Consider the following 25065-nt stretch of genomic DNA (forward strand, 5'->3'; position numbering starts at 1 on the left):
TTCAGTAAACACTTTTTAATGAATTCAGTAACAGAAAACAGAACAATATAAATTCACTATGTACAGAACAGAAGCCAGACCAATCATGTCTCAAAACACTCAAGCTTACCAAGAAGGTAATAAGACTACCTTCACATCAACACTGCAGAAACAAACATAACATGATTTACAGCAACAAATGGGCTTTTGAAGATGACAACATTCAGCTTTAACTGAACAGATCATGAATGAAAAAAAAACATCCCTTTTCTGATTTTAGTATATTACGCCCTACCTGGAAACTGCATTAAAACAAAGTTCGCATCAAGAGTCCTTGTCTCTCACATAGAACCTTACATCTCGCTTACCCCAGCACTCCACCTTTAAAACACTTGAACCCCAAAAAGACCGCTTTCCAAGCTCTGTGGGCAAACTTCCTGCAAAGGTTCAGACAGGTTAAATGATTAAGAGGCTTAACCTCAGATCCTGCCCACACAAATCAGTATAACAGACTTCTGAACTGGGAAAATGAAAGAGACAAGAGAAGCAGCAGCAGTGTCAAAGAGCTATGGAGAGGAGAGGAGAGACATCCATGTGGCACTGTCTAAAGAAGAGTCCAAGCTGGTGCACATCATTAGCTGACAATCCTGCTCCTGGAGGCCTGGTTTCCATGGGCTTTTAGTCCACTTTAGCTCTTAAGCTCAGTCAGTTCATTACTGCCTTAATAGGACTAATTGCACAGCTTTTCGCAGGCTCTTCAGGTGCTGCCTCTTTAAAGAGATGCAAAAAAAGCCCATATCCACTGGTCCTCAACGGGCAGGATTGCCCACATCTGCACAGCTCTATAGACCCTCCACAGGGTGTAGCCATGCAGCACCACAGCACCCACACACCTCTGGGGGCATGAGCTCATGGTAACATGCAGTACTGTTAACTAATGTCAGCACCACCAGCAGGCTTTGAAATGGCTGTAGTATCCTGCAAGCAAGACTATACAGAGTCTAGTGCATAAAGTCATAAGTACCCTTATAGAGGTGAGGAGAATGTGCTGAATTAGGTTTTTAAACCATATCAGTTGATTGCAAGACTCAAGTTAGTTTATTGAAGACTTGTGAATGGAATATGAAAGATCCACCCTTTCCCAGAAAATACAATCAGATTTCCAGACGGAAGGTACCAAGTTAACTATTGGTAACCTTAACTGTTTTTGTGCTAAAAAAATCCCCAAAAAAAACTTTTTGCATTACCCAGGAGGAATGTTGCCAATACGAAAAGTGACACCAAGAGAACGGAAGACTTCTTACAGAATTTCTTAGCTTATCAACTGCACATGCTGCCGCTGAGACATGAGGTTTTTTTTTAAAAAGGTGCTGAACAATAATCCAGGTTATACAGCATTTCTGAGGGACTTCTAGAATGTAAACGGCAGCAATCTACCTGGAAAGGGAAAGTTAATTAGAAAAGGCTTGCAAAATCAGATCCACTTTTGCACCTCAAATCCCAGAGCAATCAGAACCTGCAATTTGAAATCAATGCTTCATTGACCTCATCATCAAATGAAAAGTGATTCACATCATTTTGTCTGAAGAGAAGCAGCAGATTTGCCATACAGGTGACGCATGGCTATTTTCAGAAGTAGCCCTGAAGATAGTTTTATTCCTTCTACAAAACATAAATATATACTGCTTACAATGGCTAAAAGAAATAGAAACTCTTACAATATAAAACTTGTTATAAAACTATGTTTCTGAATTAAAAATCTTCAACTACATTATATAAAAATTTAACACATATACAACAGCTTAAAGAGGGAAAAGTCCCAACCTGAAAAAGGCAATAAAATATCTGATAGTTAAATTAATACAAAATTTTTATTCCAGAAATTTCTACAAACCTAGCAAAACAATTTACTGGCAACTAGCACTTGTAGTAAAATACACTCGAGTACTCCTAGAACGTCTCCTCAGAGCTCAAACTCTGAGATGTTCTCCATTTCACAGGGGTTAAAAAAAAAAAAATCAAGCTATTAATTTTGCATATTTTGGCATCTGAGCATTTGGTAAAAGGTTGAGATGACAGCCAAGTAGAGAAATCGAGGGTTCACTGAAAAACAGCAGTTTACTCAACCCTGGATGTTTTAAGATTTTATTTCTGATTAACATATTCGTCACCTTCGATAGCACCAGGATGGATTGCAGTCTATGATGAAAAACTGAAGTTAGCGAGTGCCAGCGTTTTGGTCTATAAATTCGTACCATAGTACTCCACAATCTCTGAAGATCTTACTGCATCATGTAGTGTCGAGAAACAGGCAGGGGAGGGGAGAGGGCTGGGCTGAGACACACAGACCAAGTGTCTGCACCCCCAACCATGGAGCACATTTTAGGGCAAGTGGAGTAACGGTCTATAAAAGCATTTTAATAGTGCACTGGATTTGGCAAATATTTCCAGTGGAGAACATCTTTTTCGGTCACTTTAGTTTGAAGATTTAAAAAAAAAAAAGTCTAAAGTGTTTTGTCACACAGTCTTTTTTTCCTGGATAAAAAGAGCAGTCAGCTCTGACCAATGTTCCTTAGGCATGTAAGTAGCAGAAGGTCTTTGTTTCAGAGGCACCATTGTGAGAGTTTGTAGGCATTTATGCATAAATCTCAGCGGTGGGAGCCTTCTTGTAGATGGGCTTCTTGCCCAAGTCGTAGCTCCCCTCGTCCTTCTTCTTCATACGGTAGATGAGCAGGAGGATGAGAAGGATGGCGAAGAGCAGCCCCACTGCTCCTCCAGCGATCAGAGCTGAAAGACAAAGGAGTTTTAGGACGACAGTTCGTTGAAGTTTTATTAAGAAGTTGAATTGGACTAAAATATGCTTCCTAGAGGGAAATGAAGAAAAAAAAAAACCTTTACATGAACTCTGTATTGTTCTGCAAGGGGGGGGGGGTCACGGTGGTGCAGTGCAACACTGAGACCCTGGCTTTAATTCCAGATCTAGAGAGTTATCTGCAAAGAGCTTGAATGTTCTTCCTGCATTCACATGGGTTTCCTCTCACAGTCCAAAGACATACTAGTGTAAGTTAATATGCTTTTGGGGAAATGAGCCCTGGTGTGATTGTGCATGCCTTTGTGCCCTGTGATGTAGTTTGTTCCCTGCCTTGCACCTGTGCTTGCCAGGATAGGCTCTGGCTTCCCCGTGACCCTAAATTGGATGCAATGCAGAGTTTATACGATACCCCCTACACACTTTAGAAATCTGCAAGCTGTCACAGTGGAACCACTGCCTTAGAATAATTCCACAGAACATAACAGGTCTTTTGTATCCAAGTCATAATCCTTCTCTTCGCCCAGGTGAAGAAGTCCCCTGATTAAAGTAAAGATGGCCCAACTTATCTTTTCTACCCGCAAAGTCATTGGTTGCCCATCGGGAGATGTAGAAAACCTGCTGGATACCAGACCCCGAGGTCTAGGTTTGGGAACCCCTGCCCTAAACCATTCCATCTTCAGAGCATTACTTGCGTTGAAAGTGCTACCAATATCAGGTGTGATCTTACCTGCAAGGACTTCAGTTTTGTTGAAAATGCTCTCTTCTGCAGAATGGGACATCAGCACATTGGTGTTGACATCTTCTGGTCTCATCCTTCCATGTCCAACCTCATTCTGTGCCACAATGTCATTCTCATTAACATTGTCCTTCGGCTGGTCGGGTTTGCTCTGGTCAGGAATCCTGTTGTCAATGATGTCAGGCTGAGGAAAGGGAGAAGAGAGTCAACTACATCACTAGGCAAACCAGATTACTTTGCCTCAGTGCAACAGCTCTTCTGCCCTTTCATTATAACAAAACATTGTTCTGACTGCAGATTCCATAAAAATTTTACCTGTAACCCAATGGCACCACAAAAAAATCCAATACAGTGTTTAGTAAACATTAGGCACAGCACAGACTTTCAAACATTTCCCCAGTGGGAAATTTAAGAGAAAAATACCATTCAAGTCCTCTTACCTTGGATGGGCTACTGCCATGGAGCTCTGGGAAATCTGGCAAGATCAAAAGAAAACAGTTAGCTTACAAAACATTAGAAGACCACTGCAATTTGAAGAGGCAGTGCTGTAGTACTTGGGACCACAGATGGGAAGGGGAAGGATATTTACCTTCATCCCCAGATCCTGAGAAATCATCATCATCGTCGTCGTAGGATTCCAGGTCATCCTCAGCCTGGAAGGCAAAATCTGAGCTGTTGGGCGAGTCACCAGATGCCAGGTCTTCCAAAGACTCTTCTGTTGGTTGGCCAGAGGGCACCCAGGTTTCCGTCTCCCTCGCCTGCTGATCACAAAAACACAAAACCTACAGTTCAGGGAACTTCAACGGAGTACGAGCTGTAAAAATTAAACACAAATATCACAATGCTACAAGGGCACAACAATTATGCATTCCATTATAGTTGTAAGACAGGCTTCCATCTGCACCTGCTCATCTTTCATCATCTTTACAGAGCTAGAGTCAATCTCCCACTGCAATTCTGGTATCATCCTGAGGATATGTGAGGGGGAATGTTGGCCAGCAGCTATATCACCCTGCAGCTCACCACTGGCAGCCAATCTGAAGCTCAGCAGGTGTGAGCCTGGTCAGTACCTGAAAGGGAGACCTCCTAAGAAAGTTAAGGCTGCAGCTGGCAGAGGCATTAGTGGGGCCAGCGGGGTGTGCTCACCCTGCAGTCTGTGTGGATCCTAATGTCATCCTTTGGACGAGATGTAAAACCAAGGTCCTAACGCTCAGTGGTCATTAAAAAAATACCAAGGCTATTTCTCAAAAAAACGCAGGGGTTTTGCATTGTCCTTTACCACTCATGGCCTCCTAATATCCATGAATAGATTAAACTGAATTGGCTTAATCACTCTGCTCTCCTGCCCACTAATAGGTGATGTGTGGTGAGCATACTGGCACACTATGGCTGATGTCACATCATCCAGGTGCGGCTGCACATTGGTAGCAGTGGAGGAGAGTCCCTATTACCTGTAAAGCACTATAAATTAGACGTCCAGAAAAGCACTTAAGTGTAAGGAATTATTAAGTTCTATCAACAGGTAGTTACAGACCAGCCTCTCCTACCAGAAGCCCTAGTCCTATTTACTAAAGTTTACAACTTCCCTTTGGCTAGAGGTAGGAGTGGGGTCTACAGGGGTCACTCAAGGACAGGAAGTTAATCAGAGTGACCTTTGCACTCACAGATCTGCTCAGTGGGTTATTGTTCACATGGGACAGGAAACTGAGGAATGCAGGCAGACCAGCTTGGCCAACCAATTAAGACTTTTAAATTTACAGTTGGGGTGCATGTTGGTCAGGTGAACACATTCATTCTTACACCAAGATTGCAGCTGCTGCAAGTTGCCATTTAACAGACAAAAAATGGGTAGGTTGTGATCAAGCCCCAGACAATGCATCCTTATACTTCTGAATGAACGGGAAAGTTATACAGTTAAGCCAGTGTTAGAGAAGACTGACAAACAGGCAGTCATACCACCTTTAATTTTCAGTCTTTCAGTGAACAATTTTGCCATTGATCATTTCCATACGTCTTTGATTGCTTCCATTAGTTGAAAAAGGAACAGACTGTGCTCCCTGTCCTGATCACTGCAGAAGAAAGGGGGTGGCACTCTTTGGGCTTCACTGCTTGAACATGTTGACCGACTCAGAAAATTAGCATCCTCTTGAAGAGTGAAAAAGAGGGAACGAAGTGCAGCCAATCGTGTCTGGAGCCGTTACACCAGATCCTGTCATGTAGCTCTCAAACTAAAGGCAAAGACTACAGCAGGGATTTTCCAAATGTCCTGTGGAAAGAACCCTGTAAAGGTTTTTTTTTTGTAATAATTCCCCTATCCCTTCCAAAAAAACCCTTAGTGTAAAACTAGGATAGTGTTGATTAAAGACCCTAGTCACACTAATCACATTAAAATGCTTAATAGGTTTACAGCTGGTAGAATGTTATCTGCAAACACCGTGAATGAGATTAAACGTGTCAAAGCTACATTGTTCAAAACTAAACTTAAAAAAACCCACAGGGGGGTGGCGGGCAGTAGTTTGGCATTCCAAAGGTACAGCAAACCAGAACAAGTTTGGGTTAAGCTGCTTCCTTACACAGTTGTCAGATCACAGTGCTTTAGCAGCGATTACCAAAGCAAGATACAAGCTTCCCTTAAACAGCAGCTGTTCTGGCTGTGCAAATATGTTCACATCTCCACTTAAACAAGCAGGTATACACAGTTCAGTGTCCAACTCCAGCATGGTGAACATTTTAACCAGTTTTTTTAATTGCACCCATCCTGAACTATTACAGAGCTGGCTTCCATTTATTCCTTACAACGTAATTTTAAGTTCGTCTAGTCTAAGTAACCCCAAGTCACCCTTGATTTAAATGAGTCTGCAACATGAATCCTACAGCACACAACTTTTATATACAGAGAAGCAGCTTCCTTAACTAGAATTCAAAACCAGTTGCACTTAATTGTTAAACAAGCCTTGGATGGGCTTGCTTTCTGCAGCTCTCTAGCTGGCACTGCTGTAAGACGTTTACTCTCTTCCTCTTTTTGGTCTAGAATACATGTACAGTACATGGGTCACAAAGGTTTTCTGTAGTGTAAGCACATTCCCCCTCCATCAGTACATACAATAACAGCTCTCCCCAGGGCTAGAGCAGCTGAACACACATCTGGAGCTCCATTCCCGCTTTGATTCTTCTTCTGTTACGGAAGACATCCTGTTCCTGCAGGCTGGGACCAGTCAGGCTCATTACTACAAACTTAACAGGCACTTCATCTACTTTTAGGAAGTTCAATTCCAAATCAATGCTTTTTCACCCGTACAGCTTTTAAATCATGTTGCAACAAGAAACATCTGGGATGAGATTTCCCTGGAGACATCAGCAGACAAAAACACCCTCTTTATTAAGGGGGTAAGAGGCTTTATCACGCTTTGGTAAAGAGTGAAAAGCTTTTATCAGATCTGTATGCAAATAACTCTAGCTGCACTTTCATGAAAGCATGAAGCAACTTCCAAAATGCATAGCTCCCCTAACACAGCCCTACTTCAGGCGATAAAAACCAGCAGCAAACAGACCCAGAACATTTGCAAAAGGCAGAAGATGGCCAAGGCAGTACATTAAACTGAGCAAAAAGTGAAGAAACTCCTAGTGTTTTGCATTAATTTAAGAGTTTTAACCTTTCATAGTCTAAAACTGCTCACAATGACATTGTTTACAGTCAATTAATATGGACCATTCATTTCCTTTTAACGTCTGTGGTTTTCCTTTAGAAACTCCACATCGCACAACTCGCCCACAGCAGACTTCCCCCTCCTCCGCGTTCCACATCTGACTTCAAGTCTTGTCCCGCCAGCGCAGTGAAACTCTACACCAACACACCACTCTGCTCCATGCTCATGTATCTTCACTCAACATTTCACATGAACAGGATTTTATTTAGATAAAACAATGAGAGCAAGCAGCAGGAATTTCCAGAGGGCAACACCTAAGAACAACCCTAATGCTTCACCAAGTTCGACAATGGCAACAGCAGAAAGATTTTCCTCATGTAAGTAAAATAAGACTATTAATCCCAAAGGAAAATTGAGGAAACATCAACACAGAGATTAAAGTTCAAGCTAGTACAATTCCTTTGACAAAATGTCTCAAAACACCACTGTTGCATCTACAAAAAGCAGGACAAGTCATGTCCCTTTAAACATTTTCAAATCGAATCCATGTTCCTTTTTATAGAAAATCCAGTAAATTGGAAATCTGGGATTTTCCAATGAGTCTTAATGTCAGTGGGCTCCTTTAAATCAAGGACAAGGTACCCTTCCACCGAAAGCCACCTGCAATGTAAACTGAGGAAACGTTTGCCAAGCAAGGGCTCACAGTTTCAAATGGTCGAGGTGCCACACCAAGCCACTCTCTCCTCACACAGCTGTTGTACACTGGTACTGCTTAGTTGTGCTTTTACATTATTCCAGTACTAACCTTCATTTTAGAGTGAGCGAAAGGTGGGCAGGAGACTGAATACAGTAAACAAATGGAGTTTAGGAAAAGCTTGAGGTGGCTTTCATGCAGCCTCTGTGGGGATAATGCACAGCATTATAATCCCTTACAAGTCCAGCGAAAGACTGGTCTACACATTTACAGAACAAACCTGCAATAGCACTTATTTATACCAAAAGCCTTTTTTTCTTGGTGCAATTTCTGTTTGCACATCTTTATTAAAAGAGTACCAGCTGTAAAGGACTTTCCTCATGATAAAAAACACAGAAACCCCCTCCTCAAAGACTTCCAACACATTACAAAAATCCTTGTAGAGGTATTTAGCCTCAAGTGCCTCCAAGGTTAAAAGCCTGATGGGAGGCTTATACACACATTGTTGGCAATGGTCAGAGTTAATGCAACAATCAACTCTGTAGTCTGTATCCTTGGTACTGAAAAACCATGTGCATCTTAACTGCAAACAAATTACCATAAGCTCAGCCCTGCCTGGTCCACTTCTGGGGTTTAACACCACAGGGACAAAACAAATCCCTCCCATCTGTCAGCAAAACCCAGAGCATCTGTTTCCCTGGGATAATTACCCTTCGCTCCCATTTTTGTGCACCCCTAGTGGTATCACTCGGAATCCTTACAAGATGAAGACCACAAACCCCAAAACATCATGCCGATCTGCCAGATCTAAACACTCATCTAGGGTACATTGCCTAGGAATGAGCCAGACCCGTAACCTCTCACAGGCAGTGTACAGAAGTTGGGCACAGACTCTTACTACAGAACAGTTGTCTTAACACAAGATGTGAAGCTTGCAGTAGCAAGTTCAGGGTCTCCTATGATCACTGGGTTTTCCAGGTCTTATTACGTTACAACTGCATGCGCCTCTCCCCCCTGCTGTCACTAGAACCAATCAGATTTATCACGCACTTCATCATCCTGGCTCTCCTCACAGGATGGAGCTTTCAGCTCAGTCTTTCAATCTTCTTCTGCAGTATAAGCCAGAGGGCCAAGATTCTCCCAGTCTGTGCTCCACTATTTATAGCATCATGTTTCAGTGTCTTAATGTGAATGGATCCTTTGTGTTGCTTGTTGCAGCACTTCACAGAACCTTTGTCACTCCCAAGTATGAATGTATACATTTATTTTGGAAAAAGATCTAATAACTTAGATCTTTAGCCAGCAGCCATATCACCCTGCAACTCACAACTGGCAACCCACTGAAGCTAAGCAGGTGTGAGCCTGGTCAGTACCTGGATGGGAGACCTCCTGGGAAAAACTAAGGTTGCTGCTGGAAGAGGTGTTAGTGGGGCCAGCAGGGGGCGCTCACCCTGCGGTCCATGTGGGTCCTAATGCCCCAGTATAGTGACGGGGACACTATACTGTAAACAGGCGCCGTCCTTCGGATGAGACGTAAAACCGAGGTCCTGACTCTCTGTGGTCATTAAAAATCCCAGGGCGCTTCTCGAAAAAGAGTAGGGGTGTAACCCCGGTGTCCTGGCCAAATTTCCAATTGGCCCTTACTAATCATGGCCTCCTAATAATCCCCCTCTATAAATTGGCTACATTACTCTGCTCTCCTCCCCACTGATAGCTGATGTGTGGTGAGCGTTCTGGCGCACTATGGCTGCCGTCGCATCATCCAGGTGGATGCTGCACATTGGTGGTGGTGGAGGGGAGTCCCCATTACCTGTAAAGCGCTTTGAGTGGAGTGTCCAGAAAAGCGCTATATAAGTGTAAGCAATTATTATTATTATTATTATTATTATTATTATAACTCCAGAGATCAAGACAGGGGGAGAAAATACCACATAAAAGGCCAGTTCCTTACACAAGACTGCTCTAAATGTAGCAGGTCCTGCCACTGTAGGTGCTAATGTCCAGTGGGGCAGCAAGGTTTTAATCTGAGGTTTGGCCTCCCCTGAAAAGCATTGTACTAAAATGATTAGCTTGGCCTTCTAGCCTTAAGCTCTCAATTCTTTGAAAATGCCTGCATTTCGTACGGACATCCTTTATGACAGAAGTAGCAGGTTGAAAATTCCAGATGTAGCCACAACCATCCAACACCTCCAAGATTCTTCAATAATCCCAACAGACTAGACTATCCATTTCCAATCAGGGTCGCGGGGGAGTCGAAGCCTATACCAGTAAGCAACAATCGCAGGGTGGGATACACCTCGGACCCCCAGCACCAGTCCCTCACAGGCATGCAACCTTGCCAGGGCCAAACAACCTACCGGTATATATTTAGGCAGTGTGAGTAAATTGAAATACCCAGATGAAACCCACATATTCTCCATCGTCATTCAAACTCCACACAGAATTGAACCCAGGGACCAGTGCTGAGAGACAGCAATGCTAGCCATGGCACTGTGCTGCCCAGAAGCCAGGACCACAAGAGAAAAGCAAAATCCATCAGTCGTATTGCCATTTATTTGTTTTAAACCATATTGAAAGCAGTTTGTATAATGAACTATTTGGCAGTACTTGTGTGGCTACAAAGGCAGGGTAAAGCCTCCAATTTTACAGACCTCGATGCAGGTGCAGTGTTTAATGGAGCCCTAAACAGAGCGGGCTGGGGAGCGATGCGCTGGCAAATTATCTTTAGTTTGGATCAGATTTATAAAAAAAGAGTCAAACAGGCTAAAACCCAAAGTTCACTGGAATCTGATATATTTAGTGATTATGGTTAAGGGGGATGTTTATTTTCCCTTTAAAAGGCTGATAAATAATATGCTTTAAATCTATACAAAGAACATGCTTTGCTCCTGTTCTTACTAGTAAGAACTGGAAACTCACTTCCCCTCTGTGAGTAACTCATCAATGGGCAACTTGGAAACAATTTCTCTGTAGCCTCCCACAGTTTGCCTTTCTGCCTTTGACATTTTCACAGTATAGTGTAGTTCACACCTCCCCTGAACTGCCGGGGGAGCGGGGGTCAAAGTCGATGCCGAAAAATATCATCGCCAGCAAACCATGAGCGGCTCACAGCAGACTTTGAGAAGAGGTTAGGAACAAGGTAAATGTCACTGCTGCACAACCCAATCTAGACTAAGCACACTGTGATAATTTAACTTCCTACATGCATGAATCTTTAAATCAAACCATAGACAAGCATGCAAACCAGTGATTAATGCTCTAAAACACAAAGCTCTCATCTAAGTCTGCCATTTCTAAGGTGTCCGAGCACCAAGAGCCACATACAAAAATGTTAACATAGCTACACACTCACATTTAAAAGGCTGCCTGCAACCTGTACTAATGGCACAAAGACCTCTGCATTTGTATAATCAATAACGGGTGTCGGCAATGCCGTCTTGGCAAACCAAAAATACATAAATTCTCTGCTTTATTAGACTGCCCTTTGAACAAAACACTCTCCCATTGCCAGCATTCCAGCCTCCAAAGGGATTTTATAGCCCAGTGGACAGCAATGCTCTAACCATTATTACATCCTGGTGAAAGTATTTATCATGTTCCCTCCACAGCCTTTCACTGGCATTGAATTAAGCCCAGCAAGCAAAAAGACAGCCTCATTCTAGTGCAAATGATGATCTGCGCTTTATTCCAAAGGAACTGCATTCCACCAGGCATCTGGCAAATAGCGCAGAGCCTACCGATAGCAACAGTCAACAGCTGAGCAGTTGGAGCAGGAGAAAGGACAGGAGGCATCCCGTAGGGTTTGGATGTCAGCAGAAACAGCCACAACAAATAGACGTTGCTCACAACTATTAATCTGCAGAAACATCTTTTGGGTTTCACATGAGAAAACTCGAGCAAGAAGAGAAAGGAGGGGGAAGTTGTGCTTCTGGGAAGAATCGGAAATTGTACATGTCCAGAACCAGCTCGGCCTTCTGTCCTGTCTGCAACGTAGGGGGTAAGGGCACTGGAAGTGAACATGTGGGCTTGGGAGTTTCCGAAATCTACAGGACAACTTTAAGTAGTAATCCAGAATCTGGTAGTTTATGCCACAATCAAACTGTTCCAGAAAAGCTTCAAATTCTTAAGCAAAAAAGAAAGAAAAAAAACCATTTGTATCCAAGCCCGACTCCAATCCGTTAGCTGAGAAAGAGGCTAATGAAAAGGCTATGACCATTTAAATCCGTCCAAGTGTGCGAAATCCCAAAAGAGGTCCGGTCAAGGTCAGAAGAGGTCAAATTCCACAGGAGCACATAAAAACACAGAAAGGAAGGAGAGGGAGCAGCTTCTGCATGGTGCTGAGGAATGTTACAGACTATTCTTGGCTCGGTGGTCCCGGAAAACTCAGTGAATCCAAACCACCACAGTGCTTTTGATGTTCAAACAAAAATACCCCCCCCCCCCAGGCCTTTCCAGACTACAATCAGACTTATTTAAATAAGATCTACCTTCTGTACAGCTCAGGGATTACACAGCTACTGGACCTGCAGTAACCATCTGCTTAACATAGCGCAGATCATGCAATATGTTATCCAATTTCCTCAGAACTATAACCAGTGAATTATTGCCTGCAGCACAAAAGGCCAGGGGATTGAGCACTGCATAGCAGCCAGAAGTGAAGAGAGTTAAACACAGAGCTGAAAGTAAGGTCACTACCCAGATAAGCCCTTTGTATTGAGTAGCAGATTACTAGACTCCATCTGCAAAGTGCCTCTATCCAAGGGCAAGGTGTACAATGTTTGCCACCCTGCCCTGCTTTTGTCCTTGGCAGGCATTCCCAGTCACACTCACCAGCTGGCCTGCAGGTTCTCCCATCACACAACACAATCCTCATGATCCCACAGAGCAGATCCCTTCTAGCCCACCATACAAACAACATTCCAAGGTGCTGCAGGCATCTGCATTTCAGTCTATGGCCAATGCATTTCAGGACACTTCCTTAGTGACCACACAGGTCACTGAGTCCACCAGAGCCCACCCCGCCATCCTGAGCACACACGGTCTGACCCACAGAGCACCAGGTGTAAGGAGCAACTGTCCCAACAGACGTACTGCAGAAGGGCTGAGCTCCCAGGTGTGTGCATGGGCCACATGAAGACAGCCTGCAAAGAGTGCTGCTGCTATAAATACGATCCATGAATTGAGGGGGATAGGAAAACATAGGTGGGATCACCAAAACTACCCCAGGCTAGGTTAGCAAGGTAAACCCGAGGTGAAGAACAAGGATGTTCAGCATCCCACCAGAACTCTGAATACCTTATGCATTTTATGTCGTATATACGCATAGTTATTCTTGCCTGGAAGGAGGTGTCGGGGAACTTCCAGCAGGCGCCGAGACGAAACTTGTGGTCCCTGGTACCGCAGCAGAGCGGTGTGGGACATCTACAGATGCCCTGAGGTTTCTGATTTCCACACATAACCGCTAAGGCATTAAAAGCGTTTATGATCAACACATCTAAAGCTCTCCATTTGTTTTCATTCTACTTCACACTTCTAAGAAGCAGCTGAGGGCTTCCCCCTTACTTTAAATTTTCCCTACTGTTTACCGTCACCTAGGACTCTAGTCACATACCGGACCTGCCTGCGGTCACAAGACTGCCGCTCTTTACACCAACAGTTTCGCAACAGCCGCACACCAATACCGAAACTTTTCAAGGATTGTGTAAACTGGGACTTTGGAAATCGAAATTCCAATCAGAACACATAATACCAAAACACATGTATACATATATTCGCTCGCTAAGAAACCGCTGGGAGAAACGAGTGAAACCCGCTCGGAGACGAAAATATCAAGCCTCCCACCACCGACACTTCCCCTCCATAAACTCAAACACGAGCCGGCGGAGAGCTCCTGATCACCTGCGAGCACACACGCACTGTACTTACCGACTCGGCGCGCACCGAAGCGGCCAGGAACAGCAGGGCCAGACAAAAGCAACGCATCTTCCTCGGGTTGACCGACACGGAAACGGGAACTCGAAGCGTGTGGTGCGGGCAGAACGCGTGTGTTCAGGTACGTGAGTGTATCCCTAGCGCTGTGGTCTCCCGGTAGTGCTCTTGCAGTTGGACCTGCTCAGCTCTGCAGTGTACTCACGGTCGGTGCAACACGCGCTTCCGTCTTAAAGAGCCACCGTGGGCCGCCCCGCCCCGCCCCCCAGCACAGCCAATCAGCGGCAGTCCGAAGAGAGTTTTACCGTACTGTGCAGAGCAAATGCGCATCAACACCGGTCAGGCTGTAGAAGAGCTCTGTATTTGCGAATTATAAAAATCAGTTCTTAAACCTGTCAGCAAAAGTTTCGAACATTAACTATTAATTATGAAAACTCAGGCCACTCCAGGCGAAATTTGCCATATAATGAACAGTGTTTGGTAAATAGATATACCAAAAATGAAAACGAAATGGCCGTACTTTCCAAACATAATCGGTTTGTTTGGTTTCCTTGCGTCATTGTTATTTACGTAAAAGCGTTTTCAGTTCCTGAAGCGTGGAAAAAAAACAAGCCTCATAAATCTGTGAGATTAATCAAACAGGATCTTAAACAAATGCTGAAAAAGTAAGTCATTCTTACAGAGTTCCCCATGGCTTTATTTTAACAATCCCTAAATTATGTGAAACAAGATTTTAATGTACTTTGATACAGTATCAGTACGGCTGTTCTTTTTAATAATTATTAAATTATATATATTAGCAAAGGCATTTAAAATAATAGTTCCAAAAATGTCACTAAAATACCAATGGATTTCGTTAATATTTAAAACATGTTATTCTGCGGCACAATTCAAACACCCGCCTGGGGAGAGGTTTGTCTGGTTTTCAGCAATTAATTATCCTGTAACGTCGCAACAGATGACCCGTTGGAAAGAGTAGGAAAAAGTAAGCTGGCGTGGGGCAGCGGGGTCTTGGAGAGACCCCCTTCCCGATTTTCCGTTTCGCTTTTCTCTGCCCTGCTGAGAAAACCAGATCACGTCACCGCCTCATGGTTTCTGGAACGCCGGTGACGTCACGTCGCTTTCCGGTAAGGGGCAGGGGAAGCACCGAGCTGTGACTGGGACCGGGGGTCTGGCTCTGGTTCTGGGTCCGGCTGCAGGCTGGAGTACGTGTCCGCGGTCACACAGACGGACGCTCTGCCAATTACGGTTTCATTGCTGTCGAAGGCGATGCACACACGTTGTTTTTGCCGGTCGCCTTGTTGTTTAGGTCGCGGTGGTATTTCAACCTTATATGTGAACTGATCATTATTGACGCCGTGGCCCTGGTTCACGATTAGACGAAAAGCTAGAAGAGTCATGCGATATTGGAACCGTAACATCCTGCCACTGCGAACCATTATTATTACGTAGGATTCCTTGTAGGAGCACTGCATTATCATGATTGTAATCTGGAATTTAAATGTCATTTATATGTAGTTACTGTATTAATGGGAGATGTTATTGTACGAATTGCAAAAAGCGGGACAGTCCCTCTCTCTCCCCTTGGCCATTGTGGTGTGAATTTGTCAGTAGGTATTATTTGCTGTGTGAAAGAAATTGCAAATACAGTACACTTATCTGCGTGCTGTGGTATGCAGTGCATTAGTCACTGTCAAGTGGGGTTCTGTGGTGGGAAACTCCAGGCACACTGCACTGTTCTGTGTAATTATTACTGAGATGCGGAGCCTGGAGTTGAACAGGACACTCGACTGCAATAACACAGTGTCTGAAGATCTGGGGCTCACATGCCGCCCTTCCTGGGTCCCCATGCCTGCTTCAAAATCCAGTTCAAAAACTTCAACAGGGCCCACAAGATGAAACTGACATCAGACTCTCACAAATAGCTACAGTGCTGATACTACCCGTCCGTTTTCTAACACTTTATCCAGTTCAGCGTTAGAGGGGAGTGGGAGTCTATCCCAGCAAGGCAGGGTACATCCTGGACAGGACACCAGTACATCACAGGGTCCACAAGGACACACACACACACCATGGACAGGACACCAGTCCATCACGGGACCCACACCGACACACACACTCACACATCCTGAACAGGACACCAGTCCATCACGGGACACACACAGACACTAATACTAATACTAATACACTAATTATAATACAATATTAAAATTTTTCAGTGTATGGTAACACATAGACATTTGTTCAGCCAGGGTAATTTTTGCTATGAGGACTACTACAGGGAGTGATTGAAGGATTCAGAGGCACTGACAATAAGCTACTAGCAAACAGCTGGCCAAAAGGCTACTTGTTTGTAACTTTTCCTATGTTCTTCTATATAAGAATATCTATTTTCATTAAAAGAGCTGGCTTGACACGCTAATTGAAAACAGTGCAAGATCACTCTTTCTCAAACTTCCAAGATACCCGTGTAATGGCAGTCAGCATCAGAAATCATTACTCTGAACGTTGTGAAAGAGTAACTCCAAAGATAATGGAATTAATAAGTTCAATGCTACAGGAGGCTACAGCAGACTCATCATTTCATGCTGACCAGGAACAGTTCATTTGTTAAAAAAGACAAAGGTGTCTCAAACACAGATAGACATGTGCCGTCTTGCTTTGGAAGGTACATTTCAAAGCTGCATGTGAAAATAAGTGAAGCTGCTTGGATCAGTTTATGATTTCTGGAGTCTGTACAACACCAGGAATCTGTATGGTACCAGGAGTGTACAGTATATTGTCCCAGCATCCTGCACTGTCCCCAGGAGTGTGTACAGTCTCAGGAGTCTGTAAGGTATCAGGAGTATGTATGGTGTCAGGAGTCTTTATGGTCTCAGGAGTCTGTACAGTCCCAAGAGTCTGTATAGTCCCAGGAGTCTGTATGGTGTCGAGAGTGTGTACCGTCTGAGGAGTCTGTATGATGTCAGGAGTCTGTACAGTGCCAAGAGTTTATATGGTCCCAGGAGTCTGTGTGGTGTCAGGATGCTCAGGGGAGCAACTTCAGTGTCGGTGTCTTCTTACACATCGCCAAGCCGTGTTACAAATGGTACCTGGAAAAAAGCCGTGACTTTGATTTCATCTAGACTTAAGTCTATCGAGAGGAATCTAATTAGCACCTTCTAATCAAGCTGAGCCTTGAAGATCAAAGCATGAGGTATTTCACATCCCCCTGCCTGTTGTGTGGTGTGAAACCCCAGTGTGATGTGTGAGGAGTGTGAGTGCTGAGAACAGGAGCTGCAGTTGCCCTCTTCTCTTTCTGACAGCGTGCTAAGTCAGAGCCTGCTGGACACATGAAGCAGCTTGGGAAACAAATGTACTAAACCATTCGAGTCTATAAAGCATCTGCTACACTACAGCAGAGCAGATTTGTACTTGGAAAAGCTATCTCAGATCTGGACTGATGGACTTTATTCATGACTTGCTTCCCTGCAGATGATGAATAAAATCTCCCCAATCTCTTTTTTGAGAAAACATCTCAAACTGCCTTCTCTCTGCTTCTTTATGATTCAGACTGATACTTAAGCCAGTTAACCTGTCATCACAATCCAAAGGCTGCCAGATCAATGAACACAAGATTGATTTAATTCATTTTTTAATTTTACAACCAAAGTTGGAATTTTGCTTTATTTCACATTTCCTTTATAAAAGTTTGTCATGGTGCCCAATGGGAAGAGTAGGACAATGATAATAGCTGTAGCGTGGAAAGCATAGGGTGGTATTTCAAATCACTATAAACGCGTGGAACATGGCCGAGAAAAATACATTTTTCAGAAAGCCTTGTAAAACAATACACATTTATGAAGGTGGAGCTTCCTCAAGATGTTTCTTCCTGTCCTTTTCTTTTATAATATAATCTCAACAATTCTGGGCAAGCTAAAAATAAGACTTTTGAGGTCTCTGAAAATAATAATTGAATTGATTTTCTGATAAAATCTGTTAAAAAGGCTAAGGATCTGCGCCTGTGGCTGGAAGGTTGCCGTTTCAAATCCCCTGGCAGAGCAGTCCTATTCTGTTGGGCTCCTGAGCAAGGCCCTAAACCCCAGCTGCTCCAGGGGTGCTGTACAATGGCTGACCCCACACTCTGACCCCAAGCTTCTCTCCTTGTCTGTGTGTCTCATGGAAAGCAAGCTGGGGTATGCGAAAAGACGAATTCCTAATGCAAGAAATTGTAAATGGCCAATAAAATGATCTTATTTATTTACTTCAATCATAATAATACTAACAGCAGCGCCGCAGTTATATAGAGTTGCCTGATAGTGTGGAGTGGCTGCTTCCCAGCTCTTGGCTACTGGGGTGCACATTATTCCAGGTTTTCTCTGAATGGTTTCTTCCCTCCTCACAGAGGCCTGCTGGCTGAGAGAAGTTTTCCCTGTGTGCCCTGAGACAGCGTGGAGTCCCCTCCAGTTTGCTTTCCCGCCATGCAGCCTGTGCTTCCAGGGTGAGATCCCTGTTTCCTGATGATAGATGGATTAGGACATGCATGAATATATGACAGATACATTCTAAGAAAGTAATATTAGATCACAGCTGCAGAGCTTTGCAAAAAGGTACGGTGTTTGTGTCTCAGTGACTTTTACAGCTGAAGAGCTCTGATCCTCTTATTGGCCTGGTTTAAAGGTGAAAACAATTCCAATGTCAGTGAAATCCGGAGAGTCATGGAAAGGGGGTGCATTCCCATTTTAGAAGCAGAAATAAATAACCTATTTTTATCCGCTATTGTGCATGAAGGCATGACAGTGTGGCGTTTTCCCCTTGCTGTGGGAATGACACCTGTCTTTTCCATTTGGATCACCACTGCTGTTTAATAGAAGATGACAAGTGACATAAACAGCCTCACTCCCCCACACCTCAATTCTCATTCGGCACTGCAGTACTCTCTGAAACCTGAGTCACCGAATATATTACCACTGCGACTGGGACAAAACATACAGCAGCTCAACAGGAATGCCTGCCTGGTCCAGCATACAGAAAGACTTCCTGTATCAGTTTCCATTAAAAGGGAACACCTTCTTTGTAAAAAAGTATTTTCTCCTTTCTTCTTTTATGTTATTTTTACTGGATTTTCCACTTTTAGGCTTAAGTAAGAAACTCAAAGACACATTTTGTGCTTTAAGCCTTGAAAATCACTTCTCTTTTCTTGTAACGTATGTCAGGTTTTGAAAAGAGTTTACATTTTTTGTTAGGCCCAGAGATGCTCATTCGGCCTCTGTGGAGCAGTTTGTGAGCAATGGAACTGACCAGCCCATTAGCTCTTCAAAACCTCCAGAACTCCTCTTTACGATCGGATTTTTAAGACCTTAACAGATTGCAAGTAAAAAAGCTCTTTAATCAGCTACGTTTATTCATATCCCTATAATTAAAACAGTTTGATACTTGCCCAGAAATCATTTGAGAATGAGGTGTGATGCAACATAAATATCAGTAAGTGTGATTGAAATAATAACAGCAACAGGACAGCACACTGACCATAGTGACCTTCTCTGTAGGCGCAGTAAACTAAAAAGAAGAGCTTTTACTTCTATTCAGTGACTGAAATGCACACTATCCATTCCGACAAGCCTTTCTCCTGTGCCAAAGGATGCAGAGTTTGTCATTTTTTTCCTTTCTGAAAACAGTTGTTTTACCCCGCTTTAAAGAATGAGTCTTATGCTCTGCTAATTATACAGAGCATTGTAAACACGATGGGACAAAAACTCAAACTGACCAAGGCCCTCGGCCTCCAGCAGCACCTGTGTCCCGGTCAGATGTCAGGACTGAAGTCAGCTTTCCATTTCTGATGAAGAGGGACATCACAATTCCCAGTCCTCTGACCAGCACAAGTTGCACAAAGCTCCCTGCTCCACCCAGAATGCTGCTGTGGCTTGCCAACACAGAGGCAGAAATTCTAACAAGTTAAGACGTTCTTTACTCCTGCAGGCTGGATTGGCAGCCTAGCCAATGGTCAATGGCTGTCAAGCAGTGATGTAAAAGCTTGCAAGTCCCACAAGCCCTTCAAACTGGGACAAGGGCTGCAGAAGCAAATCTGTGTTCAATAATAAATTGGAGGGGGTTATGAAAAGAACAACAGGAATTTCCATTTTTAATGTTACAACAAGATCACGCAATGCCAATTTCAAATAATTCAAAATGACAGAGGTTTAGGGCTGCTTTTCCAAGAAATAGACAGGCTTTTAAAATGAAGCTTCTCTTTAACCCCTCATTCTGTTGATGTGCTGATATTAATATCATAAGATATCTTACTGCGTTTGAAAAGGTGCTGAGTAAACCTAAAGTGACAATCGACTTGTTGATGCATTGCATCATTTGATCACTGTTGATCGTCGTCTGCACTTCTTTTGGAAATGTTAGGGCAAAGAGCTCCCTTGCTATCTTAATGACTCTGAACAAATGTACAACTATGTCCACCTTTGAACTATTGTCTGTGTGAAATGGTGTAATTTAGTCAACCATTGGAGTCCTGTGCCATAAATGTTGCACTGTAATGAGTGCACTCTCCTTTTGTGGTATACTGGGAGGGATCATGTGGAAAACATTTGTAACAACACAGTTTATCTAAAGCATATCTACAAACTAATCAGAGCATTGAACCACTTGCAAGCCTTCATTGATGACAGCTCTCAGGAGTTTGTTCAAAATCCAGAATCCTTTAAATATTTCCAGATACTGCTGAAATTCTACTTAAGGCCAGATCTCATGACATATCACTGTTCTGTTTGGGCACAGCTTCCCTGATCATACAGTTCTGTCATGATTTTCTGGCACAAAATAAAGAAAGGGTCTTTCTGTTGCAGATTATATATCTCTACTATTATTATTATAGAGATTTAATTAACAAGGGTAAAAGTTTTGCTATATCTATTGCAAAAAAAAACAGTCTTGGAATGCAGAATTCACTATTCAGCAAAATCAGTCTTACAGCTTCTAGATTTTTAGTGGGTTCTTTCACTGTGCAGCATGATATATAGCCAGCAGATATATCACTCTGCAAATCACAACTGGCAGCCCACTGAAGCTAAGTAGGTGTGAGCCAGGTCAGTACCTGGATGGGAGGCCTCCGGGGAAAAACTAAGGTTGCTGCTGGAAGAGGTGTTAGTGGGGCCAGCAGGGGGCGTTCACATTGTGGTTCATGTGGGTCCTAATGCCCCAGTATAGTGACGGGGACACTATACTGTAAACAGGCGCTGTCCTTCGGATGAGACGTAAAACCGAGATCCTGACTCTCTGTGGTCATTAAAAATCCCAGGGCGGTTCTCAAAAAGAGTGGTGGTGTAACCCCGGCATTCTGGCCAAATTTCCCATTTGCCCTTACCAATCATGGCCGCCTAATAATCACCATCTATGAATTGGCTTCATTACTCTGCTCTCCTTCCCACTTATAGCTGATGTGTGGTGAGCGTTCTGGCGAACTATGGCTGCTGTCACATCATCCAAGTGGATGCTGCACATTGGTGGTGGTGGAGGGGAGTCCCTGTTACCTGTAGAGCGCTTTGAGTGGAGTGCCCAGTGTATATAGTGTAAGCAATTATTATTATTATATCTGCGAACTGTGGGTTGTGAACCCTTGGATGGATTAGCTATTAACTACTTCAGGCAAAATGGCCTCCTTCTGTTTGTAATGTTCTTGTGTTCTTATAATCAAGAGGAACCAAAAGCTTTATGTCAGCATTGATCCTACTGTGTGCAATAAAGAGTTAATAAAATCAAATTAGAGTTGTCAGTAATTCAGCTTCAGCTCAACGACATGAAGCATTTTGCAGGCCAGACTGAGGCTTTCACAACGAATATCTACTGATTGTAGAGTAGTGAGAGATTCATGCAGATGTGATCAGTGTAGCCTTTCCTCAGGCATCCCACCGTGCGAGGAGAGGTCTTTGTTCAGGACGGCTGCTGTGCTGTATCTTCAAAGAGACCTGTACAAGGGAGCCATTCAGTGCGGGGGAGTGTGCAACACGCCTCCCACCAAAGAATAGACACCATTATGTGCTAGATGACTCGTCTGGGCCTGTTGTCCTTTACTAGCTGTGCTGGGTGGATAACTCTGCCTTCCTCACTGCTCAGGGGCCATAGTCTGTTAACATCCTCAGGACATGATTAAGATTCTGATATTCTTAGCAAACCAGTTACACTAGCAGGTGATACAAGGAGCTAATTGAACCCAGAATCTCTTCCAGTCTCTTTCATTATTGAAAGCAGCTAGGGTATCGACTTCAACAGCATGGCTGGGTAGCTTGTTCCACACCCCCGCAGCCCTCTGTACAGATGCCCCTCCAGTTGCCAAGTTCTCAGTTTTAAATGCACCTACATGTTTTACTAATGAAATAAAACCCTTAATATTGTTTAATTAAGTAGAACTGTAGAAACAGCTACAGTAATATATAATTACATGAGATAGTAATATAGTGTTTAAATATTTCTCTCTATGGATCAGTAGGTGTCTTTCTTACATCTTGACATGAATGTCCATAACCAATGCCACACTGTGGTGACGGGGAACACTGTGCTGTATGAAATATGTTTGGATGAGATGTTAAGCCATGGTCTGGATTACTTATTTGAAGATCCTAGGGGTGTTAACCATAATGCCCTGGATGAACTATTCTCTTGGCTTGCACAGTCTTACCTTCTTAAACTTCTCTCTTAACTAAATTGGTAAAACAACTGATTTAACGTCTCTCTTTGATCTGCTGTGCAGCAGGGCTGCTGGTGCAGAATGGTCTCTGTGTATCACTCTGCAATTCAGTGGTAGATGAAGCTGATCCCCTCCTGTAAAGCAAACCCTTTAGAATCCTTTGGGATGAAAAGTGCTAAAGAAATTACTGTTTACTGTCTTAAAGATTTAGCTTCCAGCTTAGTCTTCGACTTTAGGACAGTAATTGAGATGTCTCCTATAGTGCTGTGATTAAATGGAAAACTAATAAAAATTTATATCCACAAATAATTGTATTTATCTGGTGTTCTATAGAACTTTGTAATAACATTTTTGTAAATTAAATTTTCAAGACATGGAGAATTGATTTCCTGTTCAAAAAGCTTGCCCCTTGTGATAGAGCTCCCTCTAGTGATGTAGAGTAGTTATGCCATCATTGTTTCTGCTGTTCAGTCGTTATTATATGCAAAACATAAAACGAAGCATATCTCTTATAAATGCAAACAATTCATAAAGCTATTATCAGGAAGATGAAAATCTTTTCTGCAGCAGGTGACCTGATTTTAGTGAACAGACATGATGGAGAGCAATTGCGCTGATTAACATTTGTTATCAGTACAGCCGTTCAAGGCATCTGCTGTGGTAGTCACAGGCCAGTCGTGCTTATGTCTACTGTACATCTGAGCATGAGTCTCCCGTGTACATGTTTTATGGTAGCAGGTTGCAGGCATAGTCTTGTGAGATTCAGCCCTGTTTCTCTCGTAGAGCCTTTAAATGTTTACTAGTCTCTGAGCCCTAGATGACACAATTAATTCCAGCTCATCCCAATAATATTCAACGGGGCTCAGGTCTGGTGTGTAGGGTATCCACAACATAGCTGTCCATTCTTGTCTCAACAGAAAGCTGGACACGTATTGGCCTGCTGGAATTTCATCGGTCAGGTTAATCCTGCAAAAAGGACAACAAGTGAGGTCCTCTGACAGGACCAGTGTAAAACTGCGCAGCCAGGTTACCATCAGTCACTGAAAGAGGACTGGACACTCCTTGTCACACTACTGCACTTAGACAACACCGCTATGTCGCTGATGGACTGTGTCTGGTTGTATTGTCTTGCCAGTTAAATCACTGCAGGCTGTCAGTATCTCAGAAGGTGAGGGACATGTGCACTGTCTTTATCCAGCCTCCAACATATTGGTGGCACAAAGGAGTCTATTCTCTGGATAGGTATGGCTTGACATGCAACAGACAAAAACATCTCTTCACCTGTGCCCAATCAGCTCTTTCACTACTGAAATAATTTGGTGCCCTTTCAACAGTCAAAACACTTGTACTCACAAGTCAAATCACGTCAGTCAAGAACGATCAATTAATCAAAATTCTGCCAAAATGTGTTTACTTTATTTTTCTATGAACATGCAGAAATAGGGGGATTCTTCTTTTTTTTCATAGGAGTTCTACTGATCTGTGCAGAATTCCCCTGTGCCCTCACCGACACAGCAAACGTTTTGCAGGATTGTCTAACTCCTATGTTGTTACAAGTATCACTCAGCCTCCATTTCCCTGATTGGTTGCTGTAGCACAGTCAACAGCTTTGTCTGCCAAGCCTTCTTTCTGAGGATTGACACCCAAAGCCTCGTTTAGGAGCGAGGCTTTGATAATTGTCATTTTCAGACCTCGGGCCTCTATATGGAACTGCTAAACCAGCACGTATTTGGACACGTCTTTTAATGAGAACACAAACGAAAATCTGTCTTTAAAGAAATTCCTTGCTTTTCTCTTTCTGTTGTTTTTATGACCTACTTTCTTATTTACTTTTCTAGATCAGCTGCTTCCAGGATCAATGATAACAGGGATCAAGGTGCCTGTAAATCCAAGTAAATAACTCCTGAGCTTTTACTGGCAAAGTGAAACATAACAAAAACAGCCTCTGGCCCCTATCTCCCACCCAGGCTCTCATCCCAATGCAGGCTGAGGGTGTGGACTCCTCAGGTGGGCTCTCCTGTCTCTTCATGCTTGTGACTTACAACACTGTTTTCACACAGAGCCCAAAGAACTCTGCCAGCCCGGAGATGGAACATGGCAGAACTTCAGATGTTGTTTCGGAAAAGGAACAAGAGTGGATTAAACTGAAAACTTGAGCCTGAAGGCATTTATAAACCCAGTACTTTATAGTAGAGGCTTCTTGCTTCTATCCAGTAATAAGTCCACTGGTTACGAAGGAATTGAACATGCTCATTCATTTTCCTCTCCACTGACCCACCTACAGTATGCAACCTCTGAGCTAAAATGGCTAAATTCCCTGTAGGCTAGAAGTGTGCCCTTGTTCCGTCTCATTTCAAAGGGGTTAGGGTTAGAGCAAGGAGAAGAATCTTTGAAAATAAAACTTTTTTTAGACATCATCTGAGATACAATCAAGTTTTCGTACTAAGTGTGGATGTTTTCAAAAGTTCAAAATGCTATAATAGTGACTCTTGATAAAAATCATAATTGTCCAGTTATCTTTATAGATAAATCTAAGGTTTTTGATGGATCACTGGGTTGTTCAGAAACAATTGGATTGGTACTTGAAATGAACTCCCT

The 25065-nt window shown here is 43.2% G+C and overlaps 1 protein-coding gene and 1 long non-coding RNA gene across 4 annotated transcripts; one reads left to right on the plus strand and one right to left on the minus strand.

Annotated features, from left to right (window-relative positions):
* Positions 1-14018, minus strand: sdc4 (syndecan 4). Of its 2 annotated transcripts, none has more exons than XM_088608007.1 (5): positions 13794-14018; positions 4117-4285; positions 3968-4002; positions 3519-3711; positions 1-2766 (listed from the first exon to the last, which is right to left on the minus strand). In XM_088608007.1, the coding sequence occupies exons 1-5, from the start codon at positions 13848-13850 to the stop codon at positions 2615-2617; spliced, it is 606 nt and encodes a 201-aa protein (XP_088464133.1). In that variant the 5' UTR covers positions 13851-14018; the 3' UTR covers positions 1-2614. The 2 variants fall into 2 exon arrangements, with proteins under 2 accessions (XP_088464133.1, XP_088464132.1); XM_088608006.1 differs by having other exon boundaries at positions 4117-4288.
* Positions 14019-14374: 356 nt separating this feature from the next.
* On the plus strand, positions 14375-24824 carry LOC148648460 (uncharacterized). Of its 2 annotated transcripts, XR_015926759.1 has the most exons (4): positions 14375-14461; positions 18181-18276; positions 23385-23635; positions 24306-24824. It is a non-coding gene; the product is annotated as an uncharacterized LOC148648460 (long non-coding RNA). The 2 variants fall into 2 exon arrangements; XR_015926758.1 differs by having other exon boundaries at positions 23385-24824.
* Positions 24825-25065: the final 241 nt, after the last annotated feature.

This window comes from Lepisosteus platostomus, chromosome 15 (assembly GCF_059453375.1).
Source record: "Lepisosteus platostomus isolate fLepPlt1 chromosome 15, fLepPlt1.hap1, whole genome shotgun sequence".
Taxonomy (NCBI): Eukaryota; Metazoa; Chordata; class Actinopteri; order Semionotiformes; family Lepisosteidae; genus Lepisosteus; species Lepisosteus platostomus.